The sequence below is a fragment of the Oryx dammah genome, unplaced genomic scaffold (genome assembly GCF_014754425.2).
Source record: "Oryx dammah isolate SB20612 unplaced genomic scaffold, SCBI_Odam_1.1 HiC_scaffold_28, whole genome shotgun sequence".
In the NCBI taxonomy this organism is placed as follows: domain Eukaryota; kingdom Metazoa; phylum Chordata; class Mammalia; order Artiodactyla; family Bovidae; genus Oryx; species Oryx dammah.
Genome location: NW_024070212.1, coordinates 68119420 through 68137244, shown reverse-complemented (window position 1 = coordinate 68137244; position 17825 = coordinate 68119420). Strand labels below are relative to the sequence as shown.

General features: G+C 38.3%; 1 protein-coding gene across 1 annotated transcript in view; it reads right to left on the bottom strand.

Annotated features, from left to right (window-relative positions):
- ERICH3 (glutamate rich 3) overlaps positions 1-17825 on the bottom strand; it is a 125278-nt gene that overhangs the window by 75143 nt on the left and 32310 nt on the right. The window contains exons 2-6 of the mRNA XM_040232552.1: positions 15881-15974; positions 13185-13310; positions 8738-8809; positions 7001-7129; positions 1603-1761 (exon numbers count right to left, since the gene is read on the bottom strand). Of these exons, the coding sequence (XP_040088486.1) occupies positions 1603-1761; positions 7001-7129; positions 8738-8809; positions 13185-13310; positions 15881-15974 (580 nt within the window). The remainder of the gene's footprint in view (positions 1-1602; positions 1762-7000; positions 7130-8737; positions 8810-13184; positions 13311-15880; positions 15975-17825) is intronic.

The window sequence follows — 17825 nt, the reverse complement described above, 5'->3', positions numbered from 1 at the left end:
AGGAACTTAGAAAACAATATAATCACCTTGGCAAACATGGAGAGTGCCCATCTGAGTACTATCTAAGGGAGAGGAAAGGCCACCCATTGGACTTTGAATATTTCCAGTCCTAAAGGCAAAGTTATCCCTGGAGGATTCAGAGGGCTTTAGCCAAAGACATTTGAGTTTTCTGGTACCTTTGGCAAACCCATACCTAAGATGAGACAGATGCATCAGGCTAAGACAGCCTGATGCCATTAACATTCCATTCTACCATATCCCCTCATTCTGATTCTGTACTCACTAGGCAACCTTCTCATTGTTATCTGGCTTCCCATCTAGGTCTGCCTACAAGGGGAAAATGTACTGTTTCTACAAGCTTTGATTTATTTGACATCTGGTGAATTAATGGCCCCTAATCATGATTTGATTCCCTATTTTGATTTACAATAGTGTCAAAAATGGGCTTGTCATGTCTTAGTTTAGTTAGCTTGAGACAATATCTCAGGACCTGACCATTTCTGGACACTATCTTGAAATGGGAAATCTCTGGACATTTAAAGTGGAGATCAGATCCTAGAAAATGTCAACCAAATTGGCTTATGACCCAATAACTTCTGCCCAGCTCTAAGTAGTATTCCCTAGACAAAATGCCACCACTTTTTAATTTATCCTTCTTTCCAAGAATATACTATTAAATTAACTAAAGTAAGATTTGTGAAAAGTGCTTCACCAGCTAAAAAACACATTAGTTGGATTAAAACATTATTTACCATTTGGGGGTTATATTTATACTTTTAATATGAAAAATAATTTATTTAAATTAATTTCTTAGTGACAAGGTCATCTGTCAGCTTTAGGTAAAAACATCTTAATTTCATATGTCTTGTTTACTAATAATGACTGGAACTAAATTCACCCATTTTAGCATAATTACAATTGTACTCATAACACAGATTCTTTCTTAAGCTGGCAAATGTTTCTTCTTGCTCTTAGAAATACAAACAATACCTTTTCTAATTACTAAATGCCCCAATTGTCCTTCCCTGTTAGAGTAACTCATGTTTTATGACTTCCCTACCTCCTTCTTGTGCTTTGTTTAAAATAAGTGAAAATTACCTGAGACATAACCTTGAAAAAGAAGCATAGTCAAGCTTCTGAGTGTGATTAATTCAGGATTTTTTTAAGACAGACATTCTTTTCCTTCTATATCCAACCTTCTCCAGAGTCAAACTTGAAGCAATTTCATACACTGATGGTAAAGTAAGTCAGCATGCAAATGCAAGCCTATTCTTGGAAATTTTCATTTTCTAGGTTTCATGCATTTTAAAATTTGGAAGCAGTCAACACTGTGTCTATTCTGTTAGAAGTCATATCTAGCCATAAAAAGATCCTCTTGGTTTTTATACAACCTTTCAAGTTCATGAGAGATCATCTTATATTATTACAAGTCTATTCCTTAATATTTTTCCCAATAACACAGAAATTATAGGTCTTCCAATTAAAGTAAAATATAATTAAACAGAAGTACAGAGCAAGTGTTTAATAAGTACAGAATATAAATTTCACTGATCAGATTAATTGAATCTAGCATCTTAAAAACTGAGAAGAAAAAGCATTTACCCCAACGGGAAATGGAGTTTCAGTTTCCAGCAATGAGGTTTTTGATCTGGATCCCAAATTTATCTTTGGAACAGTTCGTACTGCAGGATTACTGGGAAGAGGTTGTAATCGAATTGGAGGCTGCATATTTCCGGGAGCAGTGTATGGTCGAGGGGCTGTCTAGACAATTAGGGAAAAAATTCCATTTAAATTAGTATCTTGACATGTTTCCAGAACCAATTAATAACTCAACAAATTGCCTAGAGTAATTAATGGTGCCTTTTTACTGAACAGATTAAACTTTAATTATGTCCTTCCATTATACATACCCTTATGACCCAATGTATTTGTTAAAACATATGATGTGGAAGTTTTCTACATACCTAAATGTCACAATTGTAGAGTATTTTAGATAAAGATGTTCTCTGTTAGGTTCCTATATTTTATTCATACTGTAAACTCACTTACAATACCTAGTTGATGCTAAACACAGAATGAAAGTTTTAGTCACTCAGTCATGTCTGACTCTTTACAACCCCATGGACTGTAGCCCACCAGGCTCCTCTGCCCATGGAATTCTCCAGGCAAGAATACTGGAGTGGGTTGCCATGCCCTTCTCCAGGGATCTTCCCAACCCAGGGTTCGAACCCAGGTCTCCCACATTGCAGGCAGATTCTTTACCATTTGAGTCACCTGGGAAGCCCTTTGTTCAATTAAATGTTAAGTTGAATAATGTTCTAATTTTAAAGACCTAGGGCATATGATTAGAATAAACTCATTCTAGGTTTTAAGCCTTAAGACTAGTGCTGAAGTAAAAGCAGACAATATGATTCAAAATGAGGGAAGGCGAATGCTTACCTCCAATGCATTACCATTTATTCAATCTCTTCCTTGAACTATTAGGAAAACAAAAATAAGAACTGGTAACTGGCAACTTTGGAAAATGCTATCAAAATGTAGATGTTTGGAGATGTTTTCCAAGTTAGACAGTTTCCACTTGCTCCTCTTCTCTGCCTTCTCCTTTCTGCTCTGGCTGTTGGGAGTCATTTCTTAATGGACCACACCAACTAACCTCAGGTTTCCAGTCGGATTTGGCCAGTGAAAGACACTGGCAGGAGATCAAAGACAGGAGGGAAGGAGACTGGGGTCCTAATGCTGCTGGACCCTCCTGCCAAGGTCACCATGGGCCAACTGGGTCCCTCCACCAAAGTCCACAGCTCTTCAGGAAGTCTTCCAGAAACCGCCTGCTGGTTCTGGTCTCCAATACCTCCCTTTCCCCTTAGCCCTACATGATGTGGTTTCCCGCTGTGTTCACCCCAGCATGCTTTACATCCCTAGTTGGTTTTCCTTAACCCTGCCCGCATCTTTCTAAATAGTTTCTTTATTAAACTCATCCTAATTACCCTATTTGTGTGAGCCATCTGTTTCCTGCTGAGACCCTGACTGATGCATTTTCTAATCAAGAATGTACTGCAGAGAACACCAAAAGTGCCAGTTCAGAGCATTAGATGTGCCTTTGGGAGCACTGACAGAACACTGTAACCTTAGCATAAAGATCAGCAATGTTTCAAAAATGGAAAAAACAAAATGTTTGGCCCAGTTGTTCTATTACAATAAAATACTGGTAAACCCGTTAAGAATAATACATGCAAATTTGGGTAAGAGGGTGTGAGAAAGATAGTATGTAAATGATTCATAAAAAAGGTTTATTACATTGACTCTAAAGAATAGTGACCACAAATATTCAACTCTGGAAAAGTGTTGTATAAATACATAAAAAATGGTGATAGGGCTGCTCCCACAAGCAAAAATGGATCTTAGTACCATCTTGACAAGCATGTTATACATTGCCAAAGCTTTGCTTTTGTTAAGTCAGCACTTGTTGAATTCCAACTCTAGTTACTGTGAGGAGATGAAACAGTAATTTGTAACATCTAATGGCAACACAAGACAATTAGTGTCAAATGAACCACACAAATACTACCAAAGAGAGAATAATAACAAAATACCTGGAAACTAACGAACTTAGAACTAAAAGTTATTTGGAACAAGCCAATGAGACAAGTATTAAAAGTGAAAGTTTCACAAAAGTAGTTACATTTTATCCAAATGAATGAGCAATAAAGGATAATGTTAAATAGAAAAGAAGGATGGTGAATTTGGACATCCAAGTAAGAAGAATCAGTTGTGAACCAAACATGGGAAGGAGAGCAAAAGCAATATATATCAAGATCTGCTTTCCTTTCTTCCTGTAACATAACATTTATTAGGGAACACGTGTGCTGTGCTTAGTCGCTCAGTTGTGTCTAACTCTTTGCTACCCCATGGATTACAATCCATGGGGATTCTCCACGTAAGAACACTGGAGTGGATTGCCATGCTCTCCTCCAAGGGATCTTCCCAGCCCTGGGGTCGATCCCAGGTCTCCCACATTGCAGGCAAATTCTTTACTGACTGATCCACCAGAGAAGCCCCAAAATACTGGAGTGGGTAGCCTAATCCTTCTCCAGGGGATCTTCCCAAACTAGGAATCAAACTGGGGACTCCTGAATTGCAGGCAGATTATTTACCAGCTGAGCTACTAAGGAAGCCCATTAGGGAAGATGGCTATAATAAATAAGAACTATATTTCCCAGCATCTTTTCCAATTCCATATAGACGTATGCCTCAGTTTTGTCCAATGAGATGTGAGCAGAAGTGATATATGAAACTTCCAGACCATGCTCTTAGAAAGAAAAAAAGTGTCTTCACTTTCCCCTATCCTCTTCTCTCAAGCTGAAATATCCACATGGTAACATACAGGGATGCCTGGCGTGCTGCAGCCCATGGGGTCACAAAGGGTTGGACATGACTGAGCAACTGAACAACAAAAATATGCCATTGTGGCTTGAGTGGATGAAGACAACACACTAAATATGGCAGATCAGTGACCCAAAAGGAGTCTGAGCTTTTTATGACTGAGAAAGTAGAGATAGCACATGACCTGAAACTTAAGGTGGGGAGCACATCCTCACATTAAAGTCATTATCTTGGTCTCTGCACACAAACCTAGACAGGAAACCAAGTGGATTGACTAGAACAACATTTAGTTTAAAGAAATAGGACGTAAGCCTCTATGAGCCAAAAGGTGCAAGGTCTTAAAACCCACAAAGAGAAATCAAGCTAGATGTTTTCTGAAAAAGGGAATCAGATTATCCAAAAGAATTCTTTTGATCTCTGTGAAGGAAATATGCCTTAAGACTCACTCCTGTCTAAAAATCCAACCGAATACAAAAACACTGAACACAGGATTTGGAAAGCAGGTTACTATAAACTAAAACATGATCTATTTGCTGCTGTGCTCTAAATGTTACTTCCCCACATTTGCATTCAGTTAGATAAATGTGGCAGTCAAATGTTTAACTGATTACATGTATCTCTAAAAAACAAATCTGTACCATTCAACTAACAGCTGTGAGCTACAAACTGTTGTAGTTCACATCAGAAGCCACCTTAAATTTGCTACACTTTAAACTGTTCATAATGTATTTTCTGGGAATAAATATGGCACTGTAGCTTAACATTTTCAAAACGGTACCAGAATGTGAATTGAAATTCACTACCTGGTGATTACTCAGCATAGCTGAACATTTCTAATTCTTCTAAGAAGATCTCTGGGGGTGAATTTTCCAAGCATGTACAAAATTACTTGAATGACTCTCCACAGTTTTAATGGCATGGTGCAGCTAAAAGCTACGTGCTATTTTGAAAGTCCAGGTGCAATTAGTGATCAAGTGCAGTAACTATTCACTGTATGCTTTCTTTATTCACTCAAAAAAGTTAAAAGAGAAAAATGAATGGCAGTATCCCCAAAGGATTATCTTCATCCCAATAGCACCTAGAGGTCAGGAGTCAAGTTTCAAGGATATGTAAGCAAGTCAGGAAAACAAAAAAGAAGGACTTGAATTTCTGTAAAATGTGAAGTACAATTCCAAAATCACAATAGGTATCCCTTCCAAGGCAGAAGCACCACAGGGGGTGATCAAGTGAGGGATCCTGGCTTACCAGATAGAAAGGCTGCTAAAGTGCTGGTGTCAGTGTTTCCTGTAATTTTTAAATTACTTTCTCACTCCTGCCACATTAAGATCTCCTGGATGTATCATAAACTACTTATTGAGGCTGTTCAGCTGGAAAATTGAAAAGAAAGCCTTTCAAGGTTTTTTTCTCCCTAAAACAGGTGGGAAGATAGAAAAGGGAACTTGATTATTTCTTTTGTTTCACCCAGGATAAGCTTTTGAAATTCTAGTGAATCTGCCACCCAATGAAAGAATATCTGTGTACATATACATTTAAATGAAGCCTGGAAATATGGTAACAACAAAGGAAAGACAGTTGCTTTTTATAACTTGAGCTGTTCATCGGTAAATGTCAAAACACATTCACTTTTGAAAAATTTCAAACCTTAACACTATATCTGATGAATCTACTTCAATAATCTGTGAAAACACTGCAATACCTCTATAAATACTATACAATCCAAAAAATGTTCATGCTAACAAGGAAATATATTAGGCCACAAAAAGCAAGAATAAAGACGTCATCAAAGTTATTTGTTGAAAGCTGAAACCATCAACTGCCAGCAAATATTTTGCAAATCTCTTCCTGTATTTATATTGTTTCAAGCTACCTATTCCTTCAAGCAAATACCACCCCTAGGTTGTAAATGAATTGAACTAGAATGAAATTTAGGGGTGTGTGATTTCTTTAAATGGAATTTTTGTGCATTTAATTATTTTTCTTCTAGATTATGTACATAGACTTCTGATAAAAGAAGCTCAGATGTAAGTATCTGGTTCATGTTCTGTAGCGTATTGAATTTGTGTGCATAAAAACCCTTTACAGATAAGGCAAGAGTAGAGAGAATAGCAAGAACAGGATCCAGAAGTCAGAAAACACAGAACATGTACGGAACAACCGACGGCTCAATTGTGCTGCACTACAATCCATAGGGTCACAAAGAGTCAGACGCAACTGAAGTGACTTGGCACACTCACACATAGGGTGCTAAAGGGTAATGGTGAGGAAAAATATTAAGATAGCTAAATTGATGTCATGTGGTTTGGAATCTTAAGTGTCAGTTGCAAGAGTCTGGATTTGCACAGACTACCGTCTATAGGCAACACAGAGCCAGTGAAGGTACTTGGGCATATAAGTAACAAATAATCTGCCCTTCAAGAAAACTAATCTAGTAGTAACAAAATGGATTTGAGAGTGGTGACACTGGATGAAGGTGGGACATTCAGTAGGCACAGAGTTGAATGGATATAAGACTATAAGGATGATACAACCATGTACCCAGAGAGCATTCTTTCTGAGAGTTATAAGAAATCATGAATTAATTATTGGCATGGTGCAAGTCAGCATGATTAATGTGACTCACCGGCGTTACTGGACTGGAATGCCCTTCATCAACCAGAACACTATGGCCACGGTTAGTCTTGGGGCCAACGGGGGGGCGGGGAGACAGGAGGGGTATATTATTTTCTATAGTCCATCTTGTGTGCTCTCCCTAGAATAAGAAAGTGATTTAACAAATCAGTGCATAATTAGTCGTCTAGGTTAAATTAATACCTGCCAGAGAAGTGTTATATGACTGGAGAAGTTCTTTCTCGTGCTTTTCAAAAGTACTCCATCCAGGGACCATCATAATAACGAGGAGATGTTTCCACAGCTGTACTAGAGAGTTGGGTACGGTAGTGAAAGGCAAGAAATTGAGTATGCTTTACCTAAAGGAATAGCTGTGCTCATGGTAATAGCCACAGATGCAATGTATCCTTAGTTTTAGCATAATGTTTATTAATTTGCTTGAAGCAGATCACTAAAAAAGCACAATGTTCCTCACTACTCTGATCAGTAGACACTACCAGAAAGTATTACATTTCTGTCTTGAAAAAATTAAATAATGCCATCAGCAAAAGGTTATATATGACATAAGGGGGGCCTAAAATATAAGTCTTTTGCCAAGTGCAGCTACAGGTGGAAATTGTGATGAATAAAAACTGTACAAGGAGGAAATAAAGTGTCTATCAGGAATTTCTGCCAAGGTTGCAACATGCCCATGTACCTGGTTAGTGTGTCTGGCAATACAGGCAAGAGTGAATACAACACTGTTTCAGAGACTATTTCCAGTAACCATTTTCTCCACCAACACTTCAGCAGATAAATTATAGAATCTATCATTCCTTGACAGAGAACACTATTGGCAAAGTTGACTTAACTACAAATCTTTCCACACCAACTTTTCTGATCCGGAGAAACTGACCCATTGCCTGTTATTCAACAAAACTTTTACAACAATAGTATGTTTTGACCAAGATAAAATAGACAGATTTGAGTTTATCAGGCAAGAGGGAAAATTACTGTTTCCTACTGCAAGTTATTCCACAGAAGCTTCACGAATATTCATCAGTTTGTGAAATGTGTCTGAAGTCCCACATTTGTAGCACTACACTGAAAATGAAGAACAACATGTGGGCTTGAATGACTCAACAAATTGAGTAAAACTGCCAACCTAAACTGAAACCTTTCAAACATGCCTAATTGAATCTCTCATCTCTTAATTTAAATTTATACATTCCCTAAATTGACTGCAAACAAGAAATATCAAATGCAAAAGTAGAAAACAAGAATTTCTAAATGACTTCACAAAACCTCTAAATCTTATGTTTTGTTTGCTAATATAGATCTTTCCTACCATATATTTTCAAAGGTCACATTCACATGAAAAAGTACCATTGGATAATTCTTAAAATGCTCCATTTTTGATAACATTGAGAACAGCACAGTCTATTTTTACCTTCTTATGACAAACAAATCTTTTGGCCTCTATCACAAATCAATCAAGAAAATACAGAAGCAAAATTTCAAACTTGAGGACATTTTCAAGTTTTTCTTTGAATTAATTGTGCCTTATATAATTTCTCTTGTACAGTAGCTCCTATTTTGTTCTGATCTTCCAAAATAACAGTGGCCAAGATTCAAGCATGGTGGAACCATTTGATGTCAGTTATGAGTTACCCCAAAATAAAGTGACCCCAAAGAGCTTCAATAATAGTACCACTGACCTTCAAAATCATGAAATAATATTATGAAGTAAAATAGTTATGGAACTCCTTACCTTAAATCTCTGAATTCGCTCCTTCTTAGCTAAGGTCTCCAGTTTCTTTTTTATTTCAAGCTGATGGTAACGCTAAACAAAGAGGAAAGAGTGAAGGAAAGCATCCTATCAATTATAGTAAAGAAATTTTGAGAGGAAAATAACCCCACTAGCTAACGGTATTCTCAATTACCCCTCTTGTCATTGAGATGGAGAAGAATCATGTGCATAAGTGTGCAAGTGGGAATATAAATTGGTACAACTCTTTGGAAAGCCAATTCCTAACATACATTAGGCAGTTAAAAGTGCTCCTACTGATAACCCATAAATTTCACTTCTAAACCTAGGGGAAAATCTAAATAATAATAAAAAAAATGTTTTATGCACAAAGATGCTGTCTGAAAGTTTTTTTTTTCCTTCAAAGCAAAAATTCAGAAGCATTATAAACCTTAAAGAGAATGGTTTAAGTTTGGGGCACATCCATATAAACGGGACAGAATGTAATTTTTAAAATAAGGTTCCAAAAGATTTGGCTTTAAAAATGGAAAATGCGTGTAATGCTGATAGAAGTAGAATGCTGAACTGCTTGGAAATGCAATTTTGTTGATCGAGCTCACATCGTGTGCCTGTCCCAGTGTTGGGAGAGTGCTTTGTGAATATCATCTCTTCTTGAACAAGGCCAATTGCTAAACACTCTAGTTCTACAAATGAAGGAACGAGGCAGAGGGCCATGAACTTACCCCAGGTCACACATTTAGTCAATGGTAGAACTGTAATTTGAATCCTAATCCTGGGCTTCCCTGGCGGCTCAGCTGGTAAAGAATCAGCCTGCAGTGCTGGAGACCTGGGTTTGATCCCCTGGAGAAGGGAAAGGCTACCCAACCCCTGGAGAATTCCATGGACTGTATAGTCCATGGGGTTGCAAAGAGTTGGCACGACTGAGCGACTTTCACTTTCCTTCTGACATTAACTTCCTGGCTTGTCTCTTTTTTTTTTTTTTCTTGGAGAAACCATGTTTCTCTCACACCATGATATGGGTTTATTAATGTCTATATATGAATAGACAAAAGACAAAAAAGAAATGTGACTGTTAACAACAGTTATCTCTGAGAGGAGAAATTATGCACAGTTCTTTTCATTTTTTAATGCTTTCTTATGTTTTTCAATGGAGAAGGAAATAGCAACCCACTCCAGCATTCCTGCTTGGAGAATCCCATGGACGGAGGAGCCTGGTAGGCTACAGTCCATGGGGTCGCAGAGAGTTGGACATGACTGAGCCACTTCACTATGTTTTCCAAAGTTTTGGTAGTATATTAGTTATATAACTTAAAAATAAATTTCATGTAAAAATAATCTGCTTATAATTTAATTTGAAATCATTCAGACACCTTTGAGAGTGTTTGATATATTGTCACTTTTAAAAACTGTTTTTTAACTGTTCTTGATCCCCTCCTGCTGCCTTTAAGACCCTGCAGACTCAATCATTCCCTCTCTAAGTATCATCAATTCTCTCCTCAAAGCCTTTCTCCTCTTTCTTTCCTGTTATCTCACCCACTTGTCACCAAACTTCATTAGATTCACTATCAACCATTTCCCACCTTCCGCTTATTCTCACCTCACTGCAGTCCCCCTCTCCCATCCTCACTCCTCTCTGTGCCTGTGTGAGCGCTCAGTCGCCTCAGCCATGTCTAACTCTTTGCAACCCTGTGGCTCTTCTGTTCATGGGGTTCTCCAGGCAAGAACACTGGAGTGGGTTGCCATGCTCTCCTCCAGATCTTCCAGACCCAGGGATCAAACCAGCGTCTCCTGCATTGCAAGAGGATTCTTCACTCACTGAGCCACCCAGGAAACCCCACTCCTTTCTACCATCCCTGAAACCACTTTCCCAAGACTACCAATGTCTTGGCCCTTGAGGTCAAACAGGATTTCCTTTTCTCCCCAGTAGTCATCCTACGGAACCATTCTGTAGCTTGTAAGACCCTGCTGGCGTCCGGGTCACCACTCTATCAGGTTTTCCCACCAGTTGGAGGTTCTTATCTAGTCCATGTCGTTGTTCCCAATTTCCTGCAAGGCACACACCACCATGCTAGAAACCTCAGGGCGCCTCATGTGCCTCCTCCCTCTCCTGGTCCAGGCAGAGTCGGTCTCTCTGTTCTCTCTCCCTCTTCCTGATCCCCATGGACAGCTGCTTCTCCCCGGCACTTCCACTACTGCTGTGAGCCCACACCCTCTGGCAACAGCTTCCTAATTGACCTCCCACCTCCAATCTTTTCCAGCTCATTAATCCATCTTCCACATTTTTAGCAACATCATCTTTCTAAAGCAGCTCTGCTCATTAATTTCACTCCCCTGCTGAAAAATGTTTCATCGCCTCATCACCTACACATCTAACCTAGCTGAGACTTGAAGGCCTCAAGAAACAGGGCCCCAAACTTATTGGAGAGTGTCACTTGCTGCCGCTCTTTCAGCCAACTCACAGTGCAGTCTGGCCTCAGTGAGCTTTCTTTTCTACCCACAATGTCCCCTCACACCTCTGCAACTTCACACCTGCTTTGCTTAGATCTTTTCATGTCAAGCAGCATTCAATCCTCCAGGCTCAGTTCAAATGGCAGGACCTCTGTTTAGCTTCTTCCTACTCTCACAGAGGCAAGTCATCATTCCCTGCTTTTTGGGCTCAGTCTCTTTGTTCCTCTCATCTAGCATGTGATCACTTTCTACAGCATTTTTTAAAAAACTTTATCTCACAGCTACATCATGTAACCCCATACTGGTACATGGTAAGCTTGCAATTAACTTTTCTTGCATGAATGAATATATGAATATTAAAACAACATTAGTAAACAGTATTGGCATAAACTAAATGTGAGACAAAGGTGACAATTTAGAAATACTGAATAGTTTATTTTAAATTATATTAATATATTGTGTATCATATAAAATTATATATTACACGTTAACATTTATCTGAACTATTTATTTCAAACTTTAAGAATACACAAAGACTTTCATAATTGCACATTTAATAGTTATGATGTGTGCATTATAGGAAACTCTAGAAAACCAAAGTTCAAGGATCAAGACTAATATAGAACTTGGTCCCTATTGATTAAGTTTGAAATTATGTACAGGTTAATTTTACACTGTACTATTTTTTCAACATTAGTTGTAGAATTGCAACTAATACTTTTACAAGGAAGTGAATTTGGGAGCCATAAACAATGATTCTATATAATTCAAGCACATGATATAAGTCACAAAGTGACTCAGCCATGACTTAGTCGCTCAGTCATGTCTGACTCTGCAACCCCACGGACTGTAGCCTGCCAGGCTCCACTGTCTATGTAATTCTCTAGGCAAGAATACTGGAGTGGGTATCCATTCCTTTCACCAGGGGATCTTCCTGACCCAGGGTTTGAACCCTGGTCTCCTACACTGCAGGCAGATTCTTTACTGCCTGAGCCATCAGGGAAGCCCATAAATCACAAAATGAATTCCTAAATGAACAAATCATATACATCTGAAGTGAGCATAACACTTGCTCACTTTAGTAGCAGCATACTAATAAATATTTTCAGTGACACTACACCCACTCCAGTATTCTTGCCTAGAAAATCCCATGGATGAAGGAGCCTGGCAGGCTATAGTCCATGGGGTCCCTAAGAGTCGGACATGACTGAGCAACTTCACTTCACTTCACTTCACACTTAGTACTGGTTTACTCTTGAATCTACAGTTACTCATAATTGTATAGTGCACCCACAGGTTGATGGTTTCATGAGCCAAGTTTTCTGATTTACTGCTACTTGGTCAAGCAGAGAAGTGATATGCTTTTTCACAGACATTAAAATGATGCTGATGCTTGAAACTACAAGTTCCATGGAGCAAAGCTAAAATGATTTATCAAGTTAGCTAGATATCCTTCTAAAAATGCCATGTCAGAGTGGAAAAAAAAAGTTGTTGATGCTTGGATTGTGAATCTATGCTGACCAATGTAGCCTAAAGTAGGAGGGACGGCAGATGTTCCAATGCCTGTTCCTTGAAATTTAGCATACGGCTGAGCTTCGGAGCCTTCAAAGAATAACAAATCTGAAATAATTCATGGCAGTGGAATTACTGATATTTAAACAGATGTCACTTTTTTTTTAGCAAATGGAAATTGAGGTACAGATGGTGAGGACTGGTATGTTTTAAAGTAGCCATTATGGACTAAAAATCTACATTTGTTAAGTTAAATATCACAAATTATACAACGATGTCCGTATTTTTCCCTAACTGAAATGAAGAAATGCTTACTTTGGTGTCTTGCCTCCTCTTACTACCTAGAGAGATATACAGTATTTCTCAGGTCACCTTGTTTCATTCATTTTTAACGAAATACAGTAAGAATTCCCCCTGCTTCTGGGTACAAAAAGTATTAATTTTCTTACTAGAAAGTATCAGTTGTAAAGGAAATAGTTAATACTTGTACCTCCATATCAAGAACCTTATGGAAAATAGCCTGGGCTAAGCACTCCCGGATATATTTTTGGTGATCCTTCTTCATGATGTTTAGTTTGTATTCCTTTTCAGAAAGTATTCTTCCATTTCTTGTGATCTGTCATGAATAAATAAAACATACATAGAAACACAAAGCAGAGAAATAGATGGACAGTCAGTCAATCGAAAGAAAAATAGGCAGCATCTTTAAAGCCTAGAGTATAGTACTATGGTTCACTTTTAATGAATGTTTCATAAGAGGGGAAAAAAGCAAAAGGCGGTCTCATAAACTCATCATTGGGAAAACACATACAGGTGGTGCACTTGATGTTTAAAACAAGGTTTTCATTAGTGTAACAATTTTCCCTTGATAGAACCCAGGTGTTCTTTTCATTTCTTTTTTTTTTTTTTTTTTGAACACATTGGGGAAGAAGGGGGAGTGCTGCCTTGAAACAATAAATAGGAGCAGTGATCATAAGACTGATAATCTCACAGGAAATACTTTGAAGGGCAAAACGTAAGCTACAGAGGATCTCATCAATTTGTTTTTAAAATAATTGGTTTCATTACTTTGTTTTCACACTGCTTTTCTTCTTCTACTCTCCAGCCCAGAATGTAATTTAATTTGCTGTGATTCAGATATTTTCAGATTATATAGTACTAGAGATACAAAGTATCCCAGATGGGTTTCCAGAGACATCATTGCAAGTCCCAGGAGTGATAGTTTCTGGTTTTTATTTTATTCCTTCCTAAGTGCTATAGGTATATTTGTTCTATTTTTAATATCTTCCCTAAACTGAGGATGTTATACTTCCTAGAATGTTCATCTTCTTCCTTTTCCCTTATTTAAATACTGCTCTTCTCTTCACATCTAATTCAAGTCCACCTATTTCTTAACTGATAACTAGGTTTTTAGCACTGTTGTTGCAACATATTGGAGTATTGAGATCAACTAGAATTGTGCTACAAGTGATTGGTTATTGATCATCTTTTTCATGAATGCATTTTCTAACGGAAGAAAGGGGTGTGGTTATAGAAAGTGTGCTTGGAATTGTGAATAAATCAGTTACAGACCTTGAAATGTGTTGTCCATGGGATACCATGTCCTATTTATCCAATCAGGAAAAATTGTTGAGAACTTCCTGTACTGCCCCTCCCTCAGCAATTAACGTTGTTATTTCTCCCCAGTTAGACTGGAAGCTCCTATAGGGCAGAAGTTCTTAAACCTGAGATGAAGAATCACCTGGAAGACAAGCTAAAAAACACTGAAGGGCCCTCCTCCAGTTTCTGACTTAACAGATCTGGAGTGTTGTTGTTTTGTTGCTGACCCTTTGTAACCAAATGGACTGTGGCCCACCAGCATCCTCTGTCCATGGGATTTCCCAGGCAAGAATACTGAAGTGGGTTGCCATTTCCTTCTCCGGGGGTCTTCCCTGATCAAACCTGTGTATCCTGCATTAGCAGGTGGATTCTTTACCATCTGAGCCATCAGGGAAGCAGATCTGGAGTGGTGCTCTAACAAGTTCCCAGATGATGCTGAACACTCCCGATTCAGGGACTGTATTTGCACGACTGCTCTAGAGAAAGGGCTGTGTCTTTGCTGTTTGAGTTGCCATGTATATAATTGGTATTCAATAAGTGCTTGTTAATGATGTTGATAAGAAATACAAAGTCCTTCCCATTTCATAGGAAGCTCATGGACTGTTATCCAAAAACGCAGTGTTAATAGCAACCACAGTAATTACAACAACCATTTCTTCTACCTCTCTGATTGTCACAACTCTGAGTGCTGGGTATCATTATCTTCATTATCTTTCTTCAACTGAACACTTTGGAGCTGAGAAACTTAAGTGTTTTGCTGAAGATTTTGTCTTGTAAATGGCAGAGCCAGGTTTCAGCCAGGTCTATCTGATAACAAAGCCCCAGGAGACAAAAAGCAAACTCTCTGAGATCTACCCAGATAGAGTGCCAAGCACATAAACAACAATTAGAAATGCGCTGCATATCCTTTCAACACCATGGCAACAAGAGTTAAGGAAACTCACTGTGTTTTAAGAAAGTAAACAGCTAAAATCGTTAGTCACACTTTTTATAACCACACCCCTTACTTTGAATGGAAAGCTATAGTATTTTTTAAAGGTTTTCACATTATAGACATTTAGAGAAGTGGAAATTTTCTGGAAATGGTAGTTTTGGAGCTAATGAAAGACACTAATGTATCAATAAACTGTCACATGAATGAAAGAGTTTTTAAAAATTTAAAGGAAAATTTTAAACTGTTCATATCTTCCACATCATATTCTGTGATTATTAAAAACAATATTTTTTCCTGAAGACAGTAAAGACTTCTCTATCCTAACTCCCTAATAGTTCCTGGTTTATACAATATGTTCAATAAATATGTGCTGAATAAATGAGTGAATAAGCAAATGAAATATGTTGTTGGAAAATAACAGGGATTTTCCTTAATAATTTATAAGTTGCCTTAGCAGCCATCCTGATCCCTCTTCTTATCTTTTGAAAGATAGACTCAAATAGATAAATCAGAGCTTTGGAAAGGAAGTAATTGTTCTAAAATGAGGGAAGGGAAAAATGTCATTGTTAAGTTCAAAGAGGAAACTAGAAAAGATAGGGAAATATTGGTCTTAATGAAACAAGAGGGTAGGTAGAAACAAAACCGAATCTTACCAGCCCTGATCTTAAGAGATGCCGCCTTATCCTTGTATTGTTAAAATATCCAGCCAGGTGTTTATCCGTGAGACTATTATATGCAGCAAGTAATCTGGAACAGAAAAATGAAACCATTAAGGTTTTATGAAGTGTTACTTGATAACCAAGGAATTCTTGACTCTCATCCCCAAAGTATGCATTATCTTTCACTCATCCAGCCAACCAGTCATTTGTGTATGTGTTTAATAAGCAGGTATTAAGCACCTATTGGGGCTTCCCTGGTGGCTCAGATGGTAAAGAATCAGCCAGCAATTTGGAAGACCTGGGTTCAATTCTTGGGTTGGGAAGATCCCCTGGAGGAGGACATGGCAACCAACTCCAGTTGGAGAAGACTCTTGAGAGTCCCTTGGACTGCAAGGAGATCAAACCAGTCCATCCTAAAGGAAATCAGTCCTGAACATTCATTGGAAGGACTGATACTGAAACAGAACCTCCAATACTTTGGCCACCAGATGCAAAGAGCCAACTCATTAGAGAAGACCCTGATGCTGGGAAAGATTGAAGGCAGGAGGAGAAGGGGATGACAGAGGATGAGATGATTGGATGGCATCACCAACTTGGTGGACATGAGTTTGAGCAAGCTCTGGGAGATGGTGATGCACAGGGAAACCTACTGTGCTGTAGTCCATGGGCTTGCAAAAAGTCGGACATGACTGAGTGACTGAACAACAAGCACCTATTGTGTTCTAGGTTTGATGATAAGAACTGGGAGACAGTTTAATGCCATTTTATCTCACAGACAAGTATGGAAATCAGATGTGAACTATTAAATTGGTTATGAAAAATCCAATAACAGAAAAATACAAAAAAAAACATGAGGATACAGGGAAGAAGATCAGCAACTCCTCTTGTCAAGAAAGTCTTCTTAGAACTTCCACAGTGGTCCGGTGGCGGGGAGTCCGCCTGCCAGTCGGCCTCATCCCTGGTCCACATGGATCCACATGCCACCAGGCAACTGAGACCTTCCTTAAGAGACTTGTCTTGGGCGGTTGCAAGATGAGTATCTCTCCACACCTGCCCACCAGAATCTTAAAAGCTTATACAGAGGCCTTAACTGGGTTCAGTCATGTACAGGGTCCCAGTGGTCTCAACAACACATTGCTCTCTCAAGTCTGGGGCATACATTCCATGGACGAGGAGTGGGGGGTGAGGAGCCTCTGATTACCCAGGTCCAGCTTGAGGTGGTCATATGCTTTCAATAACCTCATTAAATACCTCTGCTAGATTTGAAGACCAGGGGGCACATTATTTTCGGTATCCTTACTGATGCTATTTATTATGTTGAACACATCTAAATAATGATGTGTTCAACACATGAAGGTACAATTTTGTTTGTGAAACATTCTTATTGGTATAAGTTTCTAACTAGCTCAAGCTCAGCAATTTAGAAGTGTTAACTTCCACATATATAGCTCGACAATTTCATTAATTCCACATCCAGAACCAAAAAAAGAAATTCATAGAATTACAGTTGATTTCTAGGGTTTTTCACTTAAAAGAGAACAAATTGGTTCCCTGGTCATATGCTACACCTTGGTAGATAGTTAAAATAAGGGTATAAATTAAAGTTTGAAACTATGTTTTCTAAGTTTTAACCTATCCTTCATTAACTGTTATCTTACAAAAGCAGGTACACTATACATGTACATATATGCATGAATGTGCACACACATATATATACATACACATAAATATGACTGTGTGTATATACATAGACATAGGGAGTGAAGGAAAACACATCAATCTAAACACAGCCCTAACATAAAGCTGTCCTAACAAATGCATGCCCTATTACCTGCCATAAAGATTAATAATCTATATGTTTAATGAACAGCTGATCCTTAACTTAAACTTATTCTGAGACCAGAGCAGGGACACATATCATAGAATGAAGTAAATGTCA